Here is a 26,329-nt window from a genome sequence, read left to right as displayed (position 1 = left end):
CAAATCTGACTGACGGTTCCTTTCAGGATGCCAGCCCCTTTTGGGCTGTCATCAGAATCAGCCAGGAACCAATCCATTCAAGCAGCTGTTCGGGTCATTCAAATAACAGTCACTGTATCGCAGCCAAACACACTCAAGCATAGACAACTTCAATACTTGACATTCCATCAAACGCAGCCGTCATAAATCCATAATAGACGGTCTGCGACACGGACATATGTATACAGTGTATAAAACACTAATGTGTATGATTACTCGTTCAGAAGCAGGTATTAGTCGCACAAATATAGTTTGTCAAGGGACTGTCTCATTTCAAACATAGACAGAGAGAATCATACTATTTTTGTCTTACACTAGTACTAGCACCCAAAAGAAAAGGATGAGTATAGTTCTTTTTGTTCTTATTTACTGAAAATTTGGTTTGACCAACTAACAATTAAATTTAAAACCCCCTACGCTATATGCCAACAACATCCATTTTATGCCAAAAATGCCTTACATCATTGTAAAAAAGAGCTGATACTCTTCAAACTACAGGATCGATTTTTATGAAACATAGCTAAAACTCGCTTTCACGTAAAAAAAACCGCAACGAAATCGTTCCATCCGTTGGAGAGCTACGACGCCACAGAGAGACATACAGAGTATACAGACATACAGAGTATACAGACAGACATTGGCGTCAAACATGTATCACCCCTCTTTTGCGTCGGGGCTCGGGGGTTAAACATAATTCTACTTGACGAATAAAACGCATGTAATGTGTTATGACATTATATAAGTGTGATTCTTATTATAGCAGCTGTCCATCTCTGTGGCATCAGCATTTGAGGCGCTTAACTTCAAACTCGGGTAAATCCATCTGTCAGATTATGCGATACTGGTCATAGACATAGTATATGCAAGTAGTTATAGACATGAAACCGAGCGACCAGGGGTAAGAGAAAGACATATTCATGTATTGACAGTTTCATGTATGGCAGCATAATCCTTTTTCTCTTTCTCTTATAAATTTCGGTATTTCGCCATCGCCTCATTGCTATGCCCAGGTAGCATGTATACGTCATTATGACGTCCGTTACGTCATTATGACGTATAAATGACGTCATTATGACGTGATTTGTACATCGCTGACGTCACTTTGCTACCTGGGTGATGCCATAACCCGACCATGAAAAAATGCTTGAATTGAATTAATATTTAAGCGCCAAAACTAATATGTAGATACCATGTAGATACACGTAGAGTAGAGATAAAAATTTTCACAAATAAAACACAAAAAATGCCTCGCACTAAGCACACATAGGCTAAAACAAATATATCTACGAAAAAATGCCAAGAAAAGTGTTTGGAACAAAATAAAATGCTCGAAACCTAATTAAGAATCGGAATCAGATGTGACGAGTCCTTTATAGTTGCCATGGCAACGGACCAAGCATCTGGGTGGATACATGTACGGTATTATTCTGAATGTTGACGCGGTAAGACTAAACGGGCCTTTAAGATTATTCGCTTTAATATCCCTATAATTAAAAGTCAACAGGAAACTCGAAGTTAAATACAATATAACATACCTTTGATAATACTTGGTACCGTAAAATGGGGTGAGTAGGAGCAAAACTGACATTCAAACCTCGATAACATTTTATTTTTACATATGATTCAGATTCAGATTCAGATTATTTATTGGTAAAAATAATACAATTTTTTTACACGTCATATTTCCAGGTGCTTTAAGATTGCACTTATTATGCACACTGGAATGGTGTATATAATAAGTGTTCCGGACGTTTGTATTTTAGATGGGTTTTCATACAAAGGTGATTTTGGAAGATTGTTGGATATTTTTTTTTTATTATGAGTATTACTATAGCTCTATTTTAAATTGGAATACATTATTTTTGTAGGAGTAGCCCTAAAAACCCATCTCACCCCCTTTTCAAAACTTCTCACCCCGTTCATAACCCAACTCTCCCCGCGAACCCTACTCACCCCATTTTACGGTAAGTACTTTCAGTAATACATCCTATCTTGTGGAAAAGTCCGGAACACCATTGTTACGTGATGACTCGATGAGTAAAGAAGTACGGGTATCGTTTTAGGGCATAAAACAAATATTGCGATGTTTAATACTGACCGATACGATGTTTAACATGCAGGGTGTCCCATCGAACAAAAACTAACCTTTACAAACTTTATTACCTTTAATTGCAAGCGAAAGCGATTTGCGTTACATTGCGGCATACGCTCTATCGATTGAATTAGTTGCCCCTACTTATTATTAGTCGCCAAGTCGATTGGCATGTTGTCTACGGGGCCAGGCCTTATTAAGTGGGATTTTAGACATCTCTTTAACATTTTACAAAATTTACATTAGAATTACTTAAAACAGTGGCCAAAATAGCTATTTAATTCAATAAAATTAAATAAGCAGCCCCCAAAATTTCAGAATAGGGGCGCGATATCAGCCGTTTGGAGGCCTTATTTATATCCCGAGCCCCGGGCCTGTTGTTGGGCGTTCTAGGAAAACCCGGCCAGTTTCGTGGTACTCGACCTTGTATCTTTCGGAGACAGAATATAAGGTTATACACAATTACACATTAATTTATTCCTGAGCTATGGATGTTGTCTATGTACATATAGAAAATAAGGCTTAGCCTTTTGGTATGTCCACAGGCGAGACATATGTACTGTACCTACCGAATTGCTGTGTATAAACAAATAAATATCTACATATAATAGGTACGACAATTTTACACAGATCGACCGAAGTAGGTAGAGTCGAAGGCAAAAATATCGATCCAGACAAATGGCTCTACTTTATTGTCTAAGGTGTAAGAGTGTACACATACTATTTTTGAAACTTTGGGAATGTATATATATTTATGCCCTTGACTGTACGCAGGTAGTCTCACAGTAAGTTCAATATAGCCCGTCACAGACGGAGCGATAATTTATATTAATATTATTTAATATACCGTAAGATACCTCAGAATTGACGCATGCTTAGGTATGTTTCAGTATTAGGTAAATAAAAACAACTTAAAATTACAATAAATCTAAATAAATCCAATAGGAACCTCTCATTTAAATTCTAGTACCGGCATTCATCAAGGATTAACTTTCGTAATTAAACATTCTCTTTTAATCTTTAACGTTATCTGATATTAACGGAATAAAATGCCTTTCAGGAAAACTAAAAGTTAAAAGGGATTCGGCGATTTAGTTAAGCGACAACGACCATTTAATTAAAAAAGTTAAAGAGACACTCGTCACTGCGTAGATTTGTTTGTCAAAAATATCTTAATAAAAAATATATTCGGATGGTCGCGCTGTTTAAATGCAGGGCTGGTTCGTGCTTGATGGTATTTAAGCATGGCTGGTTCGATCGTATAGTGCTGTTACTTGAGCGTGATCCCTCGCTCCTCTAGATGCCGCATGCCCAGCGCGACTTGCAGCGGCAGAGCGCGTAGTCACGCATCGTGACACTGTCTAGATGCAACGTAGTTTCGGCTATAAAGTGTATTTTTTATTACCTGTGCGTGATCCCGCGTTCCTCTAGATGCCGCATGCCCAGCGCAACTTGCAGCGCGTAGTCGCGCATCGTGGCGCTGTCTAGATGCAGGGCTGGTTCGGCTACGTAGTGCCTTTGTCGTTGTTCCCCGCAGAAGCTTGTCTTCTCCAGGGGCGGGTCGGAGTCGCTCAAGTTGGTGTATTCCGCTGAAATCAGGAGTAAGATAAGTTACATAGCTAATATAGCTATACGATAAAAGTTATTGTTAGGAGAAACTCATTATTTTTGGATATGTGGAGGGCGAGCACGGGACAGGACCAATTCCAGTGCTGCTAATAGTAGCCTCTAGCACATAATAAGTAATAGTATTATCACACAGTGCAGAACGGCCACGCACCGCTCCGCCCCACGACAGCAGATTGACGACCTTTTGCCGACCGCTCAGTACTCAGTACTGTTTTTAAGCAACTTATTCACACAACACACAATGACGCATATATTCCGCGTGTACAGACGAGACGTGCCGTTCACACATAGGAACGCAAGTGATTTTTGATGTATAGCGTGTCCGCCCTGTGCCTTATTCTGTTTTTTTATTCCGTAGATTAAAATAACATTTCATGTGGTACTAAGAACGTCATTTTAGTCTACGGAATAAAAAAACAGACCTTAGTTACCACTTATGTCAAAGAACTGGGCTACATGGAAAACAATTGCATATGGGTTACCTATTACGATCCTCAGACATAGACATGAGGAAAGGACTAGAAGGAAAGAATATAAGTTTGGAAGCTGTCTAAAAGTTCTTTAGTCGAAAAATTAATTTTTCATACAAGCTATTATCGCCGACTGTACTTTTGACAGCTTTAATTGACAAAATTCTAACAAACCTAAACTCAACAAAGTTGCGTTGTAACCTAGTTCTTAATAGGTACCGTAAAATGGGGTGAGTAGGGTTCGCGGGGAGAGTTGGGTTATGAATGGGGAGAGAAGGTATGAAAGGGGGGTGAGATGAGTTTTTAGGGCTACTGCTACAAAAATAATGTATTCCAATTTAAAATGGAGCTATAGTAATACTCATAATAAAAAAAAACGATCCAACAATCTTCCAAAATCACCTGTGTATGAAAACCCATCTCACCCCAATTACGAGGGACTACGGGGTGAGGTGGTTTTTTCTGTTTATCGTCAAAGTTATGAAATGGAACTATCGAAAATAAAATAAAAATTAAAATATAAACGTCCGGAACACTTATTATATACACCATTCAGTTTGCATATGTAAAAATAAAATGTTATCGAGGTTTGAATGTCAGTTTTGCTCCTACTCACCCCATTTTACGGTATATTCATTAGCGTAACGTGTCCCTTATTTTACGATTTTCAGACATGACACATAATACCCTCTAAATATTTGGTTTCTATATATTACCCAAAATACGCGGAAAATAATTTTCAATAAGATAGGTACGTACCTAATCTGTTACGGTAATCCGTGCGGATTTTCATGTGTTTCTTTCATACAATGTATCTATAGATTTGACCATTATTTTTCATATACTACTGGTGTATTTATAAACATTATTTCGAAATCAAATCTCAATGCAACCAACAGAAAACCAATAAAAAATTACCAACTTACTGTCTGGCCAAATTTCTTCATAGTAATTTGTATGGGCAATTTATGATGCAAGTCGGCATCGCCATGGGTTTCTATTAGAGGAATGACTAAATTTTTTTCAGGGTGTTTTGGGACAAAATTTAGGGGGTAAGTTTTAAAAATCACTAAATAAGGGACACCTTAATAGTCGTAAGTTTACCAAAGAGCCCTATCGAATGTTAGGAAGTGGTTCTAATTTAACTCCCAAACTTTACAAATTAGCAGACATACTAACTACCTAACAACAAATTAAACAAAAGCTTATAGCAAGAGGAGTTGTTTGGTATTTAAGTACCTACCTAAGTAGATAATCTAAAACGTCAAGTTTTCGTCTAATTTTATAAGGAATTCACGGAACTTCTCTAATATTAAACACATACCTACGCATTTAGCAAAACGTAATTTAGTAGATACATTGTTAATGTTGTTAGTTGTTAGCTTTAATGCTGTAATTATACCTAACTACTATTGTTCTATCTGTATCTATTGTTGAATATAGAGTTTTAGCCATATCAATTTAGAATTTCGCCATGGGGAATGTCGCCAGGTCGCCAGCATTTTTGGGAGTTTTCCAGAGGCGGGTTATTTTGGGGGAGGTTTTTTTATATTTAGTTTTTTTAAGTATTTTAATTTTATCTAGTTGCTTATTTAGTTTTATAATTAGTTGTAGTGAGTTTTAAGTTTGATTTGTATTTGTACCTTAATTCGTCTGTAAATTGTATTTCTGGAAATAAATTTGCATTAATTGAAATTTAGAATTTACTATCATTTCTAATTAGATACTGATATGACAGACAACGTAACTGTAAGTAGGACCAGGACGTTGGAATTATATATATGTATACTTTTAATGTTGTTCTACTTCCTTAAAAAGGCTCAAAATGCAGATGCAGGGAATTTTTGGGGTTGAAGTCATAGGCGGATATCCATATAAAAGTACGTCACTAAGTCAAACCAATGAAATGAATTAAAATGGACTTCACAGAAAGCCAATACCAAAACATATATTATAACAAAATGATTACAGATTGGAAATAGGTAGGTAAGTAAAGGAATAAATACACCAAAAGCCAAGAGTAATAAAATTGGTTTGTAAAATAATTTCTGAAACATGTTTCCAATTCCGCTTGAAGTTGTTTCAAGCCAGAACAAGTAATCTATGTTGAGTTTGAATGACCCCAACATTGAGAAGTTTGCATAAAGTTTGATGTTCCTGTACAACAATAAGCTTTGAGGCTTCGAGTTGTTTTTGCTATTACAATTTCGTAGGCGCTTTTGTATCGAGCATTCGTTTGGTGGCATAGAGATAGACTGTAGACATGAAACCGAGCGAGCGGGGTAAGAGAAAGACATATTCATGTATTGATAAGTTAATGTATGGCAGCATAATCCTTTTTCTCTTTTGCACTCTTATAAATTTCGGTATTTCGCCATCGCCTCCTACCTATGCTGCCATAACCCGACCATGAAAAAAAACCCGGTCGGTGATAAGGACAAAGCATGGCACTATTTTCTCTTTCCTCTTATAGGAATCGCAATAAGACTATCTTTCTCTATCAAAGAGTGTCAGGCCCTTGGCGCTTTTGGATCGAGCATTCGTTTGGTGAAGTAAAGTCCGACAAGAAATTGTATAAAATAAATGAGGGCGCCAATTCCTACGTAACTGTCATATTTATGGCGTAAAATGCTTAAACATGGCAACAATTTAGTAAGGACATTTTTTGTTCCATTTTAGAATTAGAATAAGTATAGTTTGTCAAAGGACTGTCTCATTTCAAACATGGGCCGAGACAATCATACTATCTTTATCTTACACTAGTACTAGCTCCCAAAAGAAAAGGATGAGTATAGTTTTTTTGGTTCTCATTTACTGCCAATTTGGTTTGACTAACTATATTTAATTTCAACTAAATTTTTGGTGGGGGAATTTTAACTAAATTTTAGGTGGGGGAATTGTATACATACGGATACCGTTTCAAAGTTAAAAATGTACTCAGAACTTCTATTTTGTTCATTTATTTTGTTAAGAAATTACTACTCGTAATACTTGTCGCGCTATACGTCTAAGCTAACTTTGCACTGACTTGAACATAACAAAGTGAAGAGTGTTATTACAAACGTCAAATTTGCATAAAAAACCGGAGAAGTGCGAGCGAGACGGACTCGCCCAACCAGGGTTCCGTACTTTTTAGTATTTGTTGTTATAGCAGCGGCAACAGAAATAGGTACATTTGTGAAAATAGTATATATGTATATATATATATATATATTAAATCACATTTAGAAACGGGTCCGTTTCTAAATGTGATTTAATATGTGTTTAAACCGCGAAAGTTTTAAATGTTATATATATATAGTTGTAACAATTGTCCATGCTTGTAGACATGGATGAAGGGTATATAGAGATACTATTATAGTATACTATAATAGTGTGACAATAAAATGGTTTTTGGTATACAATACCTCAATACACATTGGTTAGGTATTTCGTAGCATTAGGTGGCACCTTATTTGAATTAAAGGATGGATACAGATAGCCAATGTAAGCTATGAATTAGGACTTTTATATTAAGTATATACCTACTCAGTTAGTCAGTAGAAAAATTAAAATTTTCTATAGGAGCGCGAGCGCGAAATTAAAATTTTCTATAGGAGGATAACAATTTTCGCGCCTACCAATTTTTTTTTTAAATTTGCCGCCTTTTTCTACTAACGAAGCTGGCTTGCCCGAGTATATTGTCACTTACATTCGCCCTCTGATAGCTGCCTCTCCTTCGGTTCATTCCTCCTCCCTCTCGCCGCCCGCAGCAGACTGAGCAGGTCTCCTCTAGGCGCGTGTTCGAGCAGCGGCGCTGGAGTTTGCTTGATGCAGCAAGCGACCAGCCGGATCACTTGTGGTAGCCGATGTGTTTGAGCATTTCGATTTGGTTCATATTCCTTTCTCCGTCTCACCGGAGTGAGCCTAGTCTCATTGTCACTTACATTCGCCCGCTGATAGTCGCCTCTCCTTCGGTTCGTTCCTCCTCCCTCTCGCCGCTCGCAGCAGACTGAGCAGATCTCCCCTAGGCGCGTGTTCGAGCAGCGCGAGGAGCGGCGTCTGCTTGGTGCAGCACGCGACCAACCGGATGACGTGCTTGTGGTAGCCGACGTGTTTGAGCATTTCGATTTCGCGGAGGAAGTCTTGAGTTTCTTCGTCTGATGCGTTTTCTGTGAATTAAAAACGACAGATAATCGGACGTAGGTACGTCGACCTAATAAAGCTAAGCTATAAGTATTGTATTAAATGTTTTAAAGATATTTATTTGTAACAACATCATATTTTAGTGGAAAGGCATAGGAGGTGTTTCATGATTTGGTCAGCGCAGCGATCACCCGCTATATCGTTTAAATCATAACTCATCGTTTAAGAGGCCGGTGTCGATTTTAGTCGCAAAAATGTAAAATTGATAGATTTCGTCGGTGAAATTGTACACCTTTTGTTACCTAATTGAAATAACAAGTACTGGTTTCTATTAGCACGTCTTCTTATCTTACCTTTTATCAGATCAATTTTTTGAAAACAGACTCACTAAATTAGTAATGTTTGCTTTTCTGATGGACGTTTAGGTAAACGCGCGTAAAACACTGATTTTGTCGCTCTTATTTGTAAATTTCGTAAAGTGTGGACGGCTAAACATGATAATTTTGTATTACACATATCCTGTACTTGACGTTTATCAGACTACATTTTTATTATTATGACTTTGAAGTAGTGTAAATGAAAGTTAGACGAAATCAATTTTTTCCAGAAATTACTTCAAAACAAGTGACAATTTTCTGAAAATCGACTTAATTTCAACGTAATTTTGATACTTAAACAATCTACAACATTTGCTGAAACTATTCTTATACATGAATTTGTATAATTTACCACCATAAATTTTTGATGAATTTTTAAAAACTGCCCCTTCTTTTCATGCATTACCGGTGACGCACGCTCGCGACCTCATTATTAAAAGGCAAGATGAGAAGACGTGCTAATAGAAACTAATACTTGTTATTTAGATATTACGTAACAAAACGTGTATAATTTCAACACCTAAATCTATCAATTTTAAATTTTTGCTCCAAAATCGACTACGGCCTCTTAACGATGAAAGACGCTTATAGTAAAGACACCTATAATGGAAGTGGCTCCAGTAAGAAAACGTAAATCACAAATCTTGTAAAATAAGTATTTAACATCAGTTTTTAAACAATTTTAAACACTGGCAACATTTTATCATAAACAAGAGTCTTAACTGTGTCCACGATTCGAGAAAAAAAGTTATTATTAAATTATTTAAAAAAAAAATCTAGAAACCAATGAGGGCTATCGTTTTTTTGCTCACCAGTTGGCGCCTCTGTTGATGGTGGTCCAAAAGACTATAGAAAAGCTGTCAGTCATTGAAGTGACAAGTGACATTTGACATTTCGAACTATGGAAAAGACCACCATCTACACTAGCTCCCCTAGCGGCGACTTCATACGCGTTAGCCCTCATTGCAGTGTAGGTATAGTACCTAGTTGTCGAAAACAGAAAGGACGAATAGTACATTCAACTTTTAATGCGCAAATCGGTATAAATTTTACAAGTATCCGTAAAACGTCAAAGCAAAATATCACGATCAGGCGGATTTTAGGATCTGTGGCGTCTCCTCTAGCTGCCACTGTCGACGTCATCGAACAGATGGCGTTAGGGAGCTAAAACGCAATTAGCTAGAAGCCTACATCGCGGTTACGAAGTTTCAAATGTCACTTACTATATATACTCCTTCTGGCTAACTCTCAGTGGACTTCGGTCCCCAGGCATAACACCCGCCTGGAGAGAGTACTCTCTATTGTCCCTCTCTCTACTACTTACCACATTGGTGACCTTCCGACATTGGACAGCTATGAAGACCTCAAGATCCTGATGACGCCGCCTCGCAGCAAAAACAGTTTCCTCTCTGTGTGCCACCTTGCATGCCTCTGTACAGTTCTGTACATATGTATATATATCCTGTAAATATCTTGTAAATGTTCATGCCTGGCACATCAACTTCTCTCTCTCTCTCTCCGTTCGCCGCTCTGGCTCTGAGCAACTGCGCTCGTCACACTGGCTCTCTGAGCAGCTCCGCTCGCCTGTGACTCTGAGCATCTTCGCTCGCCACACTGGCTCGAGCACACCTGGTTTCGCTGCACGCTTCATACGTCGTCGCTGACCCCTCCGCTCAAAGGGGGGCTGATGTGGCGTCTCCTCTAGCTGCCACTGTCGACGTCATCGAACAGATGGCGTTAGGGAGCTAGAACGCAATTAGCTAGAAGCCTACATCGCGGTTACGAAGTTTCAAATGTCACTTACTATATATACTCCTTCTGGCTAACTCTCAGTGGACTTCGGTCCCCAGGCATAACACCCGCCTGGAGAGAGCACTCTCTATTGTCCCTCTCTCTACTACTTACCACATTGGTGACCTTCCGACATTGGACAGCTATGAAGACCTCAAGATCCTGATGACGCCGCCTCGCAGCAAAAACAGTTTCCTCTCTGTGTGCCACCTTGCATGCCTCTGTACAGTTCTGTACATATGTATATATATCCTGTAAATATCTTGTAAATGTTCATGCCTGGCACATCAACTTCTCTCTCTCTCCGTTCGCCGCTCTGGCTGTGAGCAACTGCGCTCGTCACACTGGCTCTCTGAGCAGTCGCCTGTGACTCTGAGCATCTTCGCTCGCCACACTGGCTCGAGCACACCTGGTTTCGCTGCACGCTTCATACGTCGTCGCTGACCCCTCCGCTCAAAGGGGGGCTGATGTGGCGTCTCCTCTAGCTGCCACTGTCGACGTCATCGAACAGATGGCGTTAGGGAGCTAAAACGCAATTAGCTAGAATAGTGGGAGATCTTAGGTCCACCACCTTGCATTTTTGAGACAAAGCAAACCGCTTGGAACAGGTGTTCCTGGGGGTGATCTGAGCTGATTTAGCCCGGTTGCCACGAGGTTCCCCCCAGTAGGTGGGCAGGGGAGGGGGGGGAAAGTGGCTCCGGCGCGCCTCACTCTAAGCTTTATATCTGCATACATCTAGCAAATATATCAAGTTTGGTGTCTTTTTCGTATAATTCGAGGATGAAGAATTCATTTCTGTGACAAAATTTTCACTCACCCATACAAAAAATACGAGAAAATCAAATTTCAAAAATTTTCTTTACACTTTTTTTTTTCGAAAATCCTCTACAAAATTAAAACTATGGCGATTTGCTCTAGAAAAAAAATACCTATGAATAGCCCAGTTATCCTTCTATATAAAATAGTAAACTTGTCAAACATTTTTCTTTTATAACTCTGTTAAAAAAAATGTTTTGTGTCGCACGGCGTACCCGCGTTGTAAGAGCGGTATGCAGCTTTTAGGATTTTTAAGTATGTTTAGATGATTTTTGATGAGTTTTTATTCTTCTGTTCGTAGACTACATTAATAAATTACTTCTGGACGTGATATATATACAAATATATAAATAAAGACTTTGGGAAAACTTTACTATTAACTAGCTTTTGCCCGCGACTTCGTGTGCGTGGAGTTAGTATTTGGGTAGCTTATTTTTTATCCAATATGCTTTTTATCGATTTCCCATACAAACTTCCACCTCCCTTTTCACCCCCTTAAAGGATAATTTCTGATATAAAAACCACCTTGTGTCCTTCCCCGGGACTCAAACTATCTCTATATCAAATTTCAACTAAATCGGTCCAGCGGTTTAAGCCTGAAGAGGTAACAGACAGACAGACAGACACACTTTCGCATATATAATACTAGCTTTTGCCCGCGACTTTTATCCAATCTCCTTTTTATTGATTCCCCATATAAACTTCCACCCCCCTTTTCACCCCCTTAAGGGGTGAATTCTGAGATAAAAACTATCCTATGACCTTCCCCGAGACTCAAACTATCTCTACACTGAATTTCAAGTAAATCGGTTCAGCGGTTTAAGCGTGAAGAGGTAACAAACAGACAGAAAGACACACTTTCGCATTTAAAATATTAGTATGGATTAGTATGGGTGTGATAAAATTAACATAGTTAGATGTTTGACAAAAAATGCGGGTTAAAATAAGATATATATTGTTCGCAATTGCCACTACATGCACATAAATATGTCAGTGCATTTTAGTTTTTTTTAACGCAGTTGCACCTCCCTGCGCATTTTGTTTTGCAGCGGCAACGAATAAGCTCTAAACAAGCAGCAGCCGCCGCAGGTAGGCTTGTCCATATGGGCTCCCAATGTTCCAACCTGTTGCTGAGCGGCTATAATATGTCCCCAAACATAGCCTCCTTGGTAAACTGCACGGAGAATAATGTTTACGTAGCGCATCTTCCGTTGGAAGCAGATTCTCTAACTGGAGATTTCTTCGGCACTCATTTACACTCGTACTTGTACCTGATCTGAAATCAATAACAAAATGCATAGTGTTAAAATAAGTCTAGGGTTGCAACCTCGTAATTGAAATCTGTTCAGACTTAATATTGTAAGACTTACTTGTCATATAAGACAATAACAATTTTTCCAATATTGGCAACGCCTGCTCAATATTGCCTTGTTTGCCAAATTTAAATCCCTTCGTTACAGCAGGATATGCGCTCCAAGCTTGAAATACGCTTTTTGTCGCCTTTCCACACAAAAAAGAAATAGTGTCGCAACCTGAAAAGGCGTGGAAGAATGGCAAGACTTCTGTCCTTTCTGGTCCTGTGAAATAAATTATACATCTATGCGTTACAAATAAAATCATATATTTAAAGGAAGTTTGCAGCACGTGACCAGTTGCCCTCGTACAGGAAGCAGACACGCGCATGATGGTCCATTATGTGGCTGATGCTGTAGCCCCAGGTCACACAAAAATTATGCTACGCACAGTGGATACTGATTTTGTTGTTCTCGCAGTTGCATGTATATCACAATTGCCGGAGCTCCAGGAGTTATGGGTACATATTGGCACAGGAAAGAATGACCAGTTCCTCTCGTGCCATGCTATTGCATCTTCATTAGGTAACTTTTGTAGTTCCTCCATTAATTGTAAATAAAATAAATATGTCACCGCAGTACGAGACAGGTCATCTGGGCAATTGGTCACGTGCTGCAAACTTTCTTTAAACATATGATTTTATTTGTAACGCATAGATATATAATTTATTTCACAGGACCAGAAAGTACAGTAGTCTTAGCATTCTTCCACGCCTTTTCAGGTTGCGACACTGTTTCTTTTTTGTGTGGAAAGGTGAAAAAAAGCGTATTTCAAGCTTGGAGGGCATATCCTGCTGGACCTGCTGTAACAGAGGGATTTAAATACGACAAACAAGGCAATACTGAGCAGGCGTTGCCAAATTTGCAAATATTGGAAAAATTTGTTATGGTCTTGTATCACAAGTAAGAGTCTTACATTTTTAAGTCTGGACAGATTTGAATTACGAGGTGTGAATTGATCCCTAGCAGTGTTGGCCGAACGTTAATTGCAATTAACCATTAACCAGTACAAATTGAACCGTAAACCGTAACGGACAGTTACAGTTTACGGTTCAATTTGTACTGGTTAATGGTTAATTGCATTAACGTTTCTGCCAACACTGATCCCTAGACAGTATTTTAACACTATGCATTTTGTTACTGATTTCAGATCAGGTAAATGAGTGTCGAAGAGTACTTTATACAATAAGAAATCTCCAGTTAGAGCAGGGTTTCTTAAAGTGGGGTCCACGGACCCCTTAGGGGTTCGTAGCATGTTTATCAGGGGTCCGCAGTAAGTCAAATACCTACTGTAAACATACTTATTAGGAAATTTTGTAATAAACTTGACGAAACCTAAGTGTAATGAAACTTATAAAAATAAATTTTAAAATATAAATAAGGGTTTTTATTATTTTTCTAAAATATATTTTAACCGGGGTCCGTGGAATTGTTTAAATTGTGAAAATGGTCCGTGATAGCAAAAAGTTTAAGAAACCCTGAGTTAGAGAATCTGCCTCCAACAGAAGATGCCCTACGTAAACATATTCTCCGTGCAGTTTACCAAGGAGGAGTTTGGGGAGTAGGTTTGGGGACAGATTATATCCTCTCAGCAACAGCTACCATGCCCTGCTGACTGGGGCTGGTCCAAACAAAATGGTTATTGGGAGCCCATATGGACAAGCCGACCTGCGGCGGCTGCTGCTTGTTTGGAGATTATTCGTTGCCGCTGCAAAACAAATGAGCAAGGAGGTGCAACTGCGTTAAAAAAACTAAAATGTACGGACCTATGTGCATGTAGTGGCAATTGCGAACAATAGATATCTAATTTTAACCCGCATTTTTGTCAAACATCTAACTATGCTAATTTTATCACATTTATAATAACTACTGGCAAATTTATAAAATGTAGGCGCGAAGGGATATCGTCCCATATAAAATTTGAATTTCGCGCCTTTTTCTGCTGACATGATTTGCTTGACCAACTATATATCACATCCAGAAGTAATTTATTAATGTAATCTACAACCAGAAAAATAACAACTTGTTAGAAATCATCTAAACATACTTAAAAATCCTAAAAGCTGCATACCGCTCTTACAACGCGGGTACGCCGCGCGACACAAAACATTTTTTTTAACAGAGTTATAAAAGAAAAATGTTTGACAAGTTTACTATTTTATATAGAAGGATAACTGGGCTATTTACAGGTATTTTTTTTCTAGAGCAAATCGCCATAGTTTTAATTTTGTAGAGGATTTTCGAAAAAAAAAGTGTAAAGAAAATTTTTGAATTTTCAATTTCTCGTATTTTTTGTATGGGTGAGTGAAAATTTAATCACAGAAATGAATTCTTCATCCTCGAATTATACGAAAAAGACACCAAACTTGATATATTTGCTAGATATATGCAGATATAAAGCTTAAGAGTGGGGCGCGCCGGAGGCACTTTTCCCCCCCTCCCCTGCCCACCTGCTGGGGGGAACCTCGTGGCAACCGGGCTAAATCAGCTCAGATCACCCCCAGGAACACCTGTTCCAAGCGGTTTGCTTTGTCTCAAAAATGCAAGGTCCCCTTAGAAAACGGGATCTAAGATCTCTAGCTAGAAGCCTACATCGCGGTTACGAAGTTTCAAATGTCACTTACTATATATACTCCTTCTGGCTAACTCTCAGTGGACTTCGGTCCCCAGGCATAACACCCGCCTGGAGAGAGTACTCTCTATTGTCCCTCTCTCTACTACTTACCACATTGGTGACCTTCCGACATTGGACAGCTATGAAGACCTCAAGATCCTGATGACGCCGCCTCGCAGCAAAAACAGTTTCCTCTCTGTGTGCCACCTTGCATGCCTCTGTACAGTTCTGTACATATGTATATATATCCTGTAAATATCTTGTAAATGTTCATGCCTGGCACATCAACTTCTCTCTCTCTCTCTCCGTTCGCCGCTCTGGCTCTGAGCAACTGCGCTCGTCACACTGGCTCTCTGAGCAGCTCCGCTCGCCTGTGACTCTGAGCATCTTCGCTCGCCACACTGGCTCGAGCACACATCTGGTTTCGCTGCACGCTTCATACGTCGTCGCTGACCCCTCCGCTCAAAGGGGGACTGATGTGGCGTCTCCTCTAGCTGCCACTGTCGACGTCATCGAACAGATGGCGTTAGGGAGCTAGAACGCAATTAGCTAGAAGCCTACATCGCGGTTACGAAGTTTCAAATGTCACTTACTATATATACTCCTTCTGACTAACTCTCAGTGGACTTCGGTCCCCAGGCACAACACCCGCCTGGAGAGAGTACTCTCTATTGGCCCTCTCTAAATCTACCACAGATCCGCCGACGACATATATGTACAGTGTCTGACGCAAGAAACAAGTAGCTTTATTTACATGTTACTTTATTTAACTCGTCTCTAACAGTAACTACGTTACATAAATAAATAAAACCGCCCAAGTGCGAGTCGTAATTGCAAAGGGTTCCCTAATTTTTTTTATAAAATCATAAGATATTGTCACTTTTGAAATAATTGAATTTCACTTTTTTATAGGTAAGCTACATAATATTCACGGTTATTATATACAATACTAGCGACCCGCCCCCGCACGAGTAGCTCAACTAATTTACACAAAACCTTTACAAATTATACATATAAACCTTCCTCTTAAATCACTCTATCTATTAAAGAAACCGCATCAAAATCCGTTGCGTAGTTTTAACGATCTAAGCATACATAGGGACAGACATACAGACTGCGGGAAGCGACTTTGTTTTATAGTATGTAGTGATAACCCGCTGACCGATAGAAAACGATCAAATAGCAGGGGCTTAGTAATTTTTGCTACTTGCATATTCAAACTCGAACCTATTTGCTTTAGAGCGTACTCCTATCTCGAAGGCCGGCAACGCACTTGCAACTATCAGGCGATTTGTATACTCGTTTGCCTCCCATGTAATAATATTGCATTACGATACAAGTGCGAAAAAATAGAAAATTTGCAACGAGTGGCGATAAATTAAATCACGATCGAAGGGAGTGTTTTAAATTAACACGAGTTGCGAATTACCTATTCGCACATGTATCGTACAACATTTTGTAGTACATATGGCCCTTTAAGTTTTCGACATAGTTACGTAATGTGCTAATTATCGCACTAGTGCGGTAAAGCAGCACCATAAATGTACTTAAAAAAAAACCAATCGACTGGAAATTCGTATAACTTATTGCAAAGACATGTACCTAGGTCCATCAACGTCCAGTTAAAAATGTTGCTTCATAGCAACATTTGCGGTATTTTCTATAAAAAGGGACCTTATTGTCGATGGCGCTTCCGCCATTATTAACGATGCTCCCATATAAATACAATGCCGCGCGACGCTGTGCGGCGTAAGCGCCATCGATAATAAGGTTCCTTTTCATAGAAAACGCCCCATTTTACTATCGTACGGAATCCAAAATTGTCGCCAATTAAACATGTCAATAAACAAAATTAAATGATAGTCATGTCTGTCGTCCGCAAGTACCGGTCCATCGCACGTGTGAAACTTTCCTTTCCTAGACGATTATTGTTTTATGTAATACTTTTCTTGAATTTTACAAACTGGTTGAGCTGGCGATGAAACCAGAAAATTGACTTGTTATCAAATTAAGCACACCTTGTTGGCGATATTGTAGTTTCTTTTATATTTATTACTTCGTCTCAAATGCTAGTTAGAAATAATGCTTTCTTGGCAGCATTTCGTAAGAAGTTATCGCACGTTCCTAATAAGTATAATTTATTTATTAAGTATTCTTTTAGTGAAAACTTATTAGATTAGATTAGATTAGATATATTTATTTCAGGATAAAAATTACACTATAAATTTGCATCAATGTCAAAATTATAATTATCTTCTTATCATTATATCATCATTAAAAATATACTGGGAGTCATTTCCAAAATCTGATGGAATCTTGTTAAGTAATATAGTTTTACATACGGAACCCTTATTTTTTTTTAAATATTTAACACTTAAAATCTTAAAAAAATTATCTATAGTTATCTAACAGTTTAAGTAGTTAGATAAAATCAACGTTGAGAAAGGGGTTCTTGTCCATTTCAATTTGGATATGAATCGCCATCATAATTTGAATATGAATTGCGGAAATCTACGTAAAACCTGCTAACCCGCAAACATACTGACAACTATTTAATCTATTAAATATATTAAACCGGGTCACTCACGTTTACCTATAAAGTCGATGATTGCTCGACATGTTCCTGTTGTTTCGAGCAAGCATCGACTTTATAAACGTGAGTGACCCGTGACGCGGTTTAATATATTTAATATGTCAGTGCCTCACGGAAGTTTCGCTATCTGCAACTTGGCCTGTGAGCATCTTGGCTCCTACAGTGATGATATCACCGCCTAGCGCACCTATTTGTGTCCAAAGGCCCTTTTAGAGAGCCAAAGAGGACCAGGGGCATTTATCGGCCTTTCAATAGTGTACCTGTAAGCATTATGGTAAGCTAGTTGTGCGACGCGGACTCGCCCCAAGGTTCCGCATCCTATCAGAGCGACAATGGTGCCCTGACGCACCTGTAGATTATGCAGGACTTATCTGTAAGCATCTTGGATGCTACAGTGATGGTCTTACCACCCGAGGCAGTTGTGCTAAAAAAAGGCCCTTCTGCCAGAGAGTCCAGGAGGACCGGAGGCACACAATTTAAAGTTATACGAGTAGACCCTACTGTAAAGTACCTGTGAGCATCTTGGCTGCTACAGTGATGGTCTCCCCACCCGGGGCAGCTAGCTGAGCGACGTGGACGCGCCCGAAGGCCCCGCTTCCTATAAGAACGCCCAGATGGACACGGGAGCGGGACACTTCCCATTCGTCGACCTGAAAAAGGGTGGTGGGTCAAAAACTTTTTAGTATGTTTTGTAGTAAGGTAAGTTCCTGTGTACATCATAAAATAAATAAACTTTAGTCAATTTTTCTTGCTGGACTGTTAAAAGGCATGTTCATAACGTCTCTTTTTAAAACTTTTATCATCGCTCTAGTTTATCGGAAGTTCAGCGCTGGAAGTCGCCAGCAGCATGCTAAGATGGGGCCATTTCGTGACACTTTATTTTCACTATGTTCTTTTAATGTAAGTATGTCCATTGTCTGTGTGTTTACGAATAAAAACTGTTCTATTCTATTCTATTCTAGTAAAATGTACCCAAATTCTTAACTTTTTTGTTGTCTCCCGCGCCCGGAACGTATTTGACTTTGTGCCTGCGATTAAAATACGTCAAAAGTCAATATATGTCAGATTACACCAGTATTACTTTTGCAGTATTTCAGCGCGACATTCCTGCCGATTGGATTGCTACCGCAAATGTCAAAAATCTGGAGAGCAACAGTAAATATATAATGTAGGTACTATAGCTTATTTCAGTTTATAATGCTGTAGTAATCTGAATTCGAACGGTACCTTTATAGTTTCTAATTTGCCCTCACAGTCCCATTTGAAATTTACACCCATGTATTTCCAATCCACAGTTTCACACAGTTAAATACGTTCTCTTTTCCCTGACCCCGCGGCAAAATGGCATCTGATGGGCATTTCAATTCTAGACCAACGACTCCAAAGTAATTTATATATACGCATTTGATCCTGCGTCTTAACTTGATGGAGATTTCAACATATAGTAATAAACTACTCGCGACAAGGAGGTCGATTCTAATAACAATTTGTTATGGTATCGAACTGGTTTTGACACGAAATGAGGGCTAACGCGTATGAATTCGCCGCTAGGGGCGCTAGTGCAGATGGTGGTCTTTTCCATAGTTCGAAATGTCAAATGTCACTTGTCACTTCAATGACTGACAGCTGTTCTTTAGTCTTTTGGACCACCATCAACAGAGGCGCCAACTGGTGAGCAAAAAAACGATAGCCCTCATTGATGATTGGCGCGCATCTCCAGCACTACATTTTTTTTAATTTCCTTTATTTCGCATGTACCAGTCAGCGTGAGCGATCTCCAAGGTCGTATCATAACAATGTCAAAACCATAATAGTTTGTAAATCAGAATCGGGTTCCAGTAAATATATTACCTACGCGTTTTAAATGTTTTTCTTTATAGTTATGATAAGATCGCTCGCGAATGATGCGCGCGAAACGCACTAGGTACAGTCGCCATCAGATATATCGAAGCGGCCAAGGCGCTACAAATATCTGAACACGCCTCTATTGTCAAGGCGTTAGAGTGCGTGTTCAGATATTTATGACCACCTCGGCCGCTCCGATGTATCTGATGGCGACTGTACGAGTCGCGTCTAGGTCGTAAGTATCATAATTCATAAGAATATCAGATATTATTATCTGAACAAATATGTAAAATCTCGCTCTTATGATGCCTAGAATCGTCACCACACAAGTTTCTATAAAAAATAATAACAAACAAATAAAATAAAACTATGAAAACGGATTATATCGCGTATATTGTATATATATATATATATCTTTACTTAAAAAATAATTATAGTGTATAACTAGCCTTATGAACCGATTTTGCATGTACAACCAGCCTTAAAGTTTGTAGTCTATGATTGTTCATTATTTTAGTATGTGGGTATTTTTGCACTTTGTAATTTTTCCTCAGACACCCGTTGACCACGAACGCTGTAAAGAGTTCGAAATGTCGGGATGTATTATAAATTCAATATACGCGATATAATCCGTTTTCATAGTTTTATTTCATGAGTAACTATCGCGGTAACCGAAGACAATATTAACAAACAAATATTTAAATTTTGAACCATTTTCGAGAAAAAGAAACTAGAGGCGTAGGTATCAATAAAAAATACAGATCAAATTCATTACAAATGTTATTACAATAAAAAACGCCGCCTAGTCTGTTATTTTCACAATGACACATATTTAGTATTATTTAGCCCTAACACGTGTAGCAATTGAAAAACCAGTTACAATTTGGAATTTGTTGCTCAAAAATAAGGTAAAGAATTGAATAAGTTTTCCAATGGTTCTTACGGCTGTTATACCTGACAGTAACAAGAAACCTAAAATATATATTTAATATTAGCTTTGATTTACGAATGATTTATTTCATTTCTTTTTTGTCTTGCTGAGCACACGAAAAATAATTTGAATAAAATTGCGTTCAGTTCTGCTAGAACTGTGGAAGCCAAGGCCATTAAAAGAAACTTATAAATTAACTAGCTTTTGCCCGCGACTTCGTCTGCGTGGACTTAGTAACAGCAGCTAAAGTATAGCGCCTGGAAAAATTCTCATAGCAATCTAAATTTGAGCACATTATGCACACAAATTAGAATTAAAACTATCCTATGTCCTTCTCAGGGACTCAACCTATCTCTATGCCAAATTTCATCTAAATTGGTTCAGTGGTTTAAGCGTGAAGAGGGAACACACAGACAGACAGACAGACTCTCGCATTTATAATATTAAGTATGGATAGACAGAATTAAAATGATGAGATGAGATTTATAAATGGACTAGTAATAAAATAATTTGCATAAAACATTTAGCAAAAAAAGACATTACTTAGACCAAGATAAGTCTGCAGAGAATTTGACAGCAAACGCAGTACCAGTGTTATTTATACGTCATAATTTCATAGAAGATTGTCGTTTAAAATAACACGCACTGCGTGTGCTATCAAAATCTCTGCACTTTTCTTGGTTTGACCTAGTATATATCTCAGCAAAGTACAAAAAATATTTAAAAAATATTTAAAAACCATTAGTAGTTTTTTTTAATGAAATAGCAGGCAACAGAGCAGAATAATCGCTTGATGGTAAGCAATTACGATCGCTCATGGACGCCTGCAGCACCAGAGGGTTTTACTACCGACTGCATTGCTGTCGCAAATGTCAAAACTGATTTCCGACATTTGCTGCAGCTAGGGATGTAACGATACACGATTTTTCCGATACGATACCGATACCGATTTTTAAAGTAAATAATCGGTGATACCGATACAGATACCGATATCAATACCATAGTAGTTAATTAATAAATCAAATAAATAAGGAATTATATACTTAATATGCATAAACCATACTTATGTATATTAGACACTCGATTTGTGAAGTGTGAAAAACTGTAACATTAACAAAAATAAAGAAAAACGCCAAATCAAAATCAAAGTACCTGGTGCAGTCTGAATCTAACTTTAGTTGTATTGAAGGTGAACGTTAACTTACTTCTACATCTTTCATGACGTAAAGCGGACTCTCTTCCATCTGTCCTCTTCTTAGTGGAAGCTGATTATTTCTGTAACAAGAAGAGAACATTGTGAATAGCTCTTAAGAAGTAAACTAAGAAGTAACTTAAACTAGAGTGTATTCTGGTAAACTAAATGTAGAGTCAGCATCAATAGTAGCCGGTTAAAACAACACGTCAAAAGTATCTACACTATCTACATATCACCTTCTAATACTTTTCTAAATATAGATAAATCTCTACAGTTCTCATTCAAAATGATTTCCTATGGTCTATTTATTGTAATTATAGAGACAGGACTCGTGTTACTTATTAGAGAATGTTGAATGATATTTACATTTGAAGTGTACATGTACAGAAAGCAGAGAAAAGAAAAGCAGACCCCCCCTGCATATATGCCATATATGCCACAAGGGAGATGACTACAGGTAGTATTTTTAGGGTTCCGTACCTCAAAAGGAAAAAACGGAACCCTTATAGATTCACTCGTGCGTCTGTCTTTCTGTCTGTCTGTCTATCTGTCTGTCTGTCCGTCTGTCACAGCCTATTTTCTCCTAAACCACTGGACCAATTAAGTTGAAATTTGGTACACATATGTAAGTTTGTGACCCAATGATGGACATAATGTAAACATATTAATTTTAAACACGGGGGCCACTTTTGGGGGGTAAACGAGAAAATTAAAAAATAAACTTTGTCAATCTATATCTTGCTACATATCAAATGAAAGAGCTCATTGGGAGAATCTCAATTTTTTTTTTATAATTTTAAAATAAATCGTTTAGAAGTTATTCAAGAAAATAAGCAAAAAAATGACCATTCCCCCCCCCCCTTTATCTCCGAAACTACTAGGTCAAATTTTTTGAAAAAAATACACAAAATAGATCTTTACCTATAGATCACCGGAAAACCTATTAGAAATGTGCAGTCAAGCGTGAGTCGGACTTAATTACTTAGTTTTTGATCCGACCCCTACGGGCTTTTTAAAGACATTTCACATAAAAAAAAACATTGTTTAAATTGTGTAATGTACGGAACCCTTGAACGCGAGTCCGACTCGCACTTGGCCGGTTTTTTTCCGTAGGTACCCAATTTAAATTTTGTGACCATAAGCTCTCCTACTTCAAAATTTTAAAATACATATTAGGTAAGTTTACTTATTGTAAACAATAAACATTAATACCTACTAATGTAGTATATTTTGTTGCTCATTATAGTAAATTGCGTAGATTCTTCTTGAGTGAGATGCAGTTTACGCCACATTCGAGATAGCGCGTACGCACGCAACGTTGCGACGTATAGTGACGTACCATCGACTATCGATATCGATGTTTTAAGGGCTCCACTAAGGCTTTTCACAAAATCTCTTATTTCGAGCTCCGTTACCAAAAATCTATGTCTCTTTCTCTGAAACTTAATTCTTAAGAAAACTACTCTACTTCGATTATAAAAAACAGTTATATTAAGTAGCTATAATTGCCAGCTTTTGGTCATCAATATTTATTTTATAAATAACTATTAATAAATATATATTTTTATAATATATGTATGTATATGTATGCTAGTTTTAAGGTATTTATCTATAGGCCAATAGTTGCCTGAAAATAAAGATTTTCAATCATTTCATTCATTCATTCATTCATTCATTTTACTACTCCTGTCAATATTTAATCAATTGACTGTGGATACTCACAAATTTACAAACAATAAGAACTAAAAATTTAATAACGTGTCTTGCACCCTGACCTAATAAAATAAACGTCTTATTCAATCAAAACCATAACATATAAATTTAATATACCTTTATTTATGCAAACATCCTAACCTAAAAACGAATCATGTTACATATCCTCAAACACCAGATCAGATTATCGATATAATTGACCAGTCATCACATCACTAAAGGTCATGTGTCACAGGTCGACTCGCGCGCCGATCGATGTTCTAACCGGTGTGACGTAAGCCTTACGTAACGTGCCTTACCCGTCCAGTCAGACCAAACAAACTTATTAAACTGTAGCTAACGCTAATTTAAACTGTAACGCAATCGCATAAGGTCTATAGATCATAAACTACCCGTAAAATTAAATTTGTAAAAATAGAATAAAACAAACATATAACCGCCACACGCGTGTCATTCGCCGTAATTTAAACTCTAAAGACACACTGTTACGGTGCACAGATCTAAAACCGTTTGCAAACCTAAGATGGTAAAACTACAAATTTATTTTACAGTTATGTAGAGCTTTCGTTAATCAAATTTGAACTTTATGCGTATGGTATAAGATCTATGTGTGTAGTTTTTGGATTACAGGTAGAAAGTAGTAGTATGACCAGCTGATGTTCTCATGTACAGTTACGCCGGTCGCCTTTTGTTTCAACAACAGTCTGTTTCCTTTTTGAATTAAAATATGTAAACGAGTATACCGTTGAGGTGTGTGGTGTGTCAATGTAGTCAGCGGCAAAATGCGCGGATGGAGTGCTCAGAAATAAACCCAAACAAAAAATTGACTATGTATTTTGTTACATTTATATTACAACTATACCAATTGATCGTCGCATCGCAAAAAACGAGATTCGCTACTAGTAATTAAATATAATTATTTAATTATCAATAACAAATCGGTAAAATGTTTTTAAAATCTAAATTTCGGTCCTGATTAATTAACGACGAACTGCTTATTAAAAAAGGTTGATGTTAAATATAATCATTGTTTTGCAACAGTTGCCAACTTGCCATACGTGGGCGAAACTTTTTATTATTATTGAGCGATCTATTTAACCATTCATCGAATTTTAGTGGCTTTAATCAAATCACAGGTAGGGAGTTGCTATATTGAACTCAAATAACTCAATCATCGATGCACTATTTCGGCTCGACTACAAAATTTACTATGACAATAACCCTCTATGCACTCTATTCTCTTTGGTCATACTGAAAAACTTATATCAATGCCGAAATTGAGAAAAAAAAATTTGGCTCTTTCATACATTCCGGCTGATTCCGGCCACTGCTTTCTATGGGACAGCCAAATTTTTTTTCGCGATTTCGGCAATGGGCCCCGAGTTGGTTCTATAATAAAAGTTGTTTAGTTCGACCTATAAAGTTACTACGCAGAGTATGGCTGGATTACAATTTTATTTACCCTTTATTAGATAGTGTAAAACCTCAAACGGCAATAAATCGCGGTTACTAAGCATTTTAGTAATAGCAATGCAACTTAGCATTGCAACTGAGAATCAATCCTAGCCATAAATAAGTCTTGTAACTCGGACACCGTGCACCGCTAGGACATAAACCCGGTTTCAAAATGTATTAACTCTACGATCAGATGTGAATTAGTAGCCTTTTGGAAGTAAGACTTGGGTTCACGCTACGCGGACGAATCTACTGCCCTTCTCTTGGTGTTAAGGTTCTTTCTTTTTTATTTCATACAAAGTTGAAAAATTTATCACATTTTTTTAGATATCAATCGGAAAGGAATTACGATTTCTACGTGATTGTGTGGCTAATCCTACCAACGGAGCGGCAGCTGACGTTTTCCAAGCTTCACGATACGTCTTGCGAAAGCACAATGGGTTATCGCCCAGGAGGAAATGAATGACGCAATATGTGTATATGCCTCTTAAGCCATGAAATTTCAATTAAAGATCCCGGTCTGTACTTAATTGAAATTTCATCATATCCGTAGTAAATAAGATTTAAGTACTTAGTTATTTACATCACTGTTTAATCGGCGATTGCGTGAAATTTCGATTTTATGTATGGCGGTAAAAGCTCAGTAAATATCCATTACCAGCTAATATAATCGGAGCGTGACTCCAGAAGGACGTATTGTAGCGCTGTAGTTCATACTTTGTAGTTTTAGACGCCTTTAGACGATTAGCAATGTTTTGATACGTATTACTTAGTCGTAAATAAATTCTTCAAGTAGTGCGCCCCCCGCCTTTGGCCATCCCGCCGTCATATATATTAAGTAAGCAGTAATAATATATAATAATAATATTTCAGCCTATATACGTCCCACTGCTGGGCACGGGCCTCCTCTAGTCCCCACGCTAGCCCAATGCGGGTTGGGGACATACACCTTTGAATTTCTTCGCGGATGTATGCAGGTTTCCTCGCGATGTTTTTCCTTCACCGAAAAGCTAGTGGTAAATATCAAGTGATATTCCGTACATAAGTTCCGAAAAACTCATTGATACGAGCCAGAATTTAAACCCGCGACCTCCGGATTGAAAGTCGAACGTCAGATCCAATCGGCCACCACCGCTTCAAGTAACTAAGTTAAATAACATATTCATAACGCCAATTCGAACTTACATTCCGATACCAAAATTATGTAATGTAAACCGGACTAATCCCCACAAGGCCTAGTTTTTCTTTGGGTTGGAAGGCCAGATAGCAGTCGCTTTCGTAAAAACTAGTGC

General features: G+C 38.0%; 1 protein-coding gene across 1 annotated transcript in view; it reads right to left on the bottom strand.

The window, feature by feature from the left end:
* LOC134745940 (fibroblast growth factor receptor 4-like) overlaps nucleotides 1–26,329 on the bottom strand; it is a 113,858-nt gene that overhangs the window by 3,464 nt on the left and 84,065 nt on the right. Inside the window, exons 2-5 of the mRNA XM_063680081.1 lie at nucleotides 21,880–21,949; nucleotides 18,410–18,548; nucleotides 8,157–8,381; nucleotides 3,537–3,720 (exon numbers count right to left, since the gene is read on the bottom strand). Of these exons, the coding sequence (XP_063536151.1) occupies nucleotides 3,537–3,720; nucleotides 8,157–8,381; nucleotides 18,410–18,548; nucleotides 21,880–21,918 (587 nt within the window). The 5' untranslated portion in view covers nucleotides 21,919–21,949. The remainder of the gene's footprint in view (nucleotides 1–3,536; nucleotides 3,721–8,156; nucleotides 8,382–18,409; nucleotides 18,549–21,879; nucleotides 21,950–26,329) is intronic.

Source organism: Cydia strobilella, chromosome 12, assembly GCF_947568885.1.
Source record: "Cydia strobilella chromosome 12, ilCydStro3.1, whole genome shotgun sequence".
NCBI classification, from domain to species: domain Eukaryota; kingdom Metazoa; phylum Arthropoda; class Insecta; order Lepidoptera; family Tortricidae; genus Cydia; species Cydia strobilella.
This window is presented reverse-complemented; position numbering and strand designations above follow the sequence as displayed.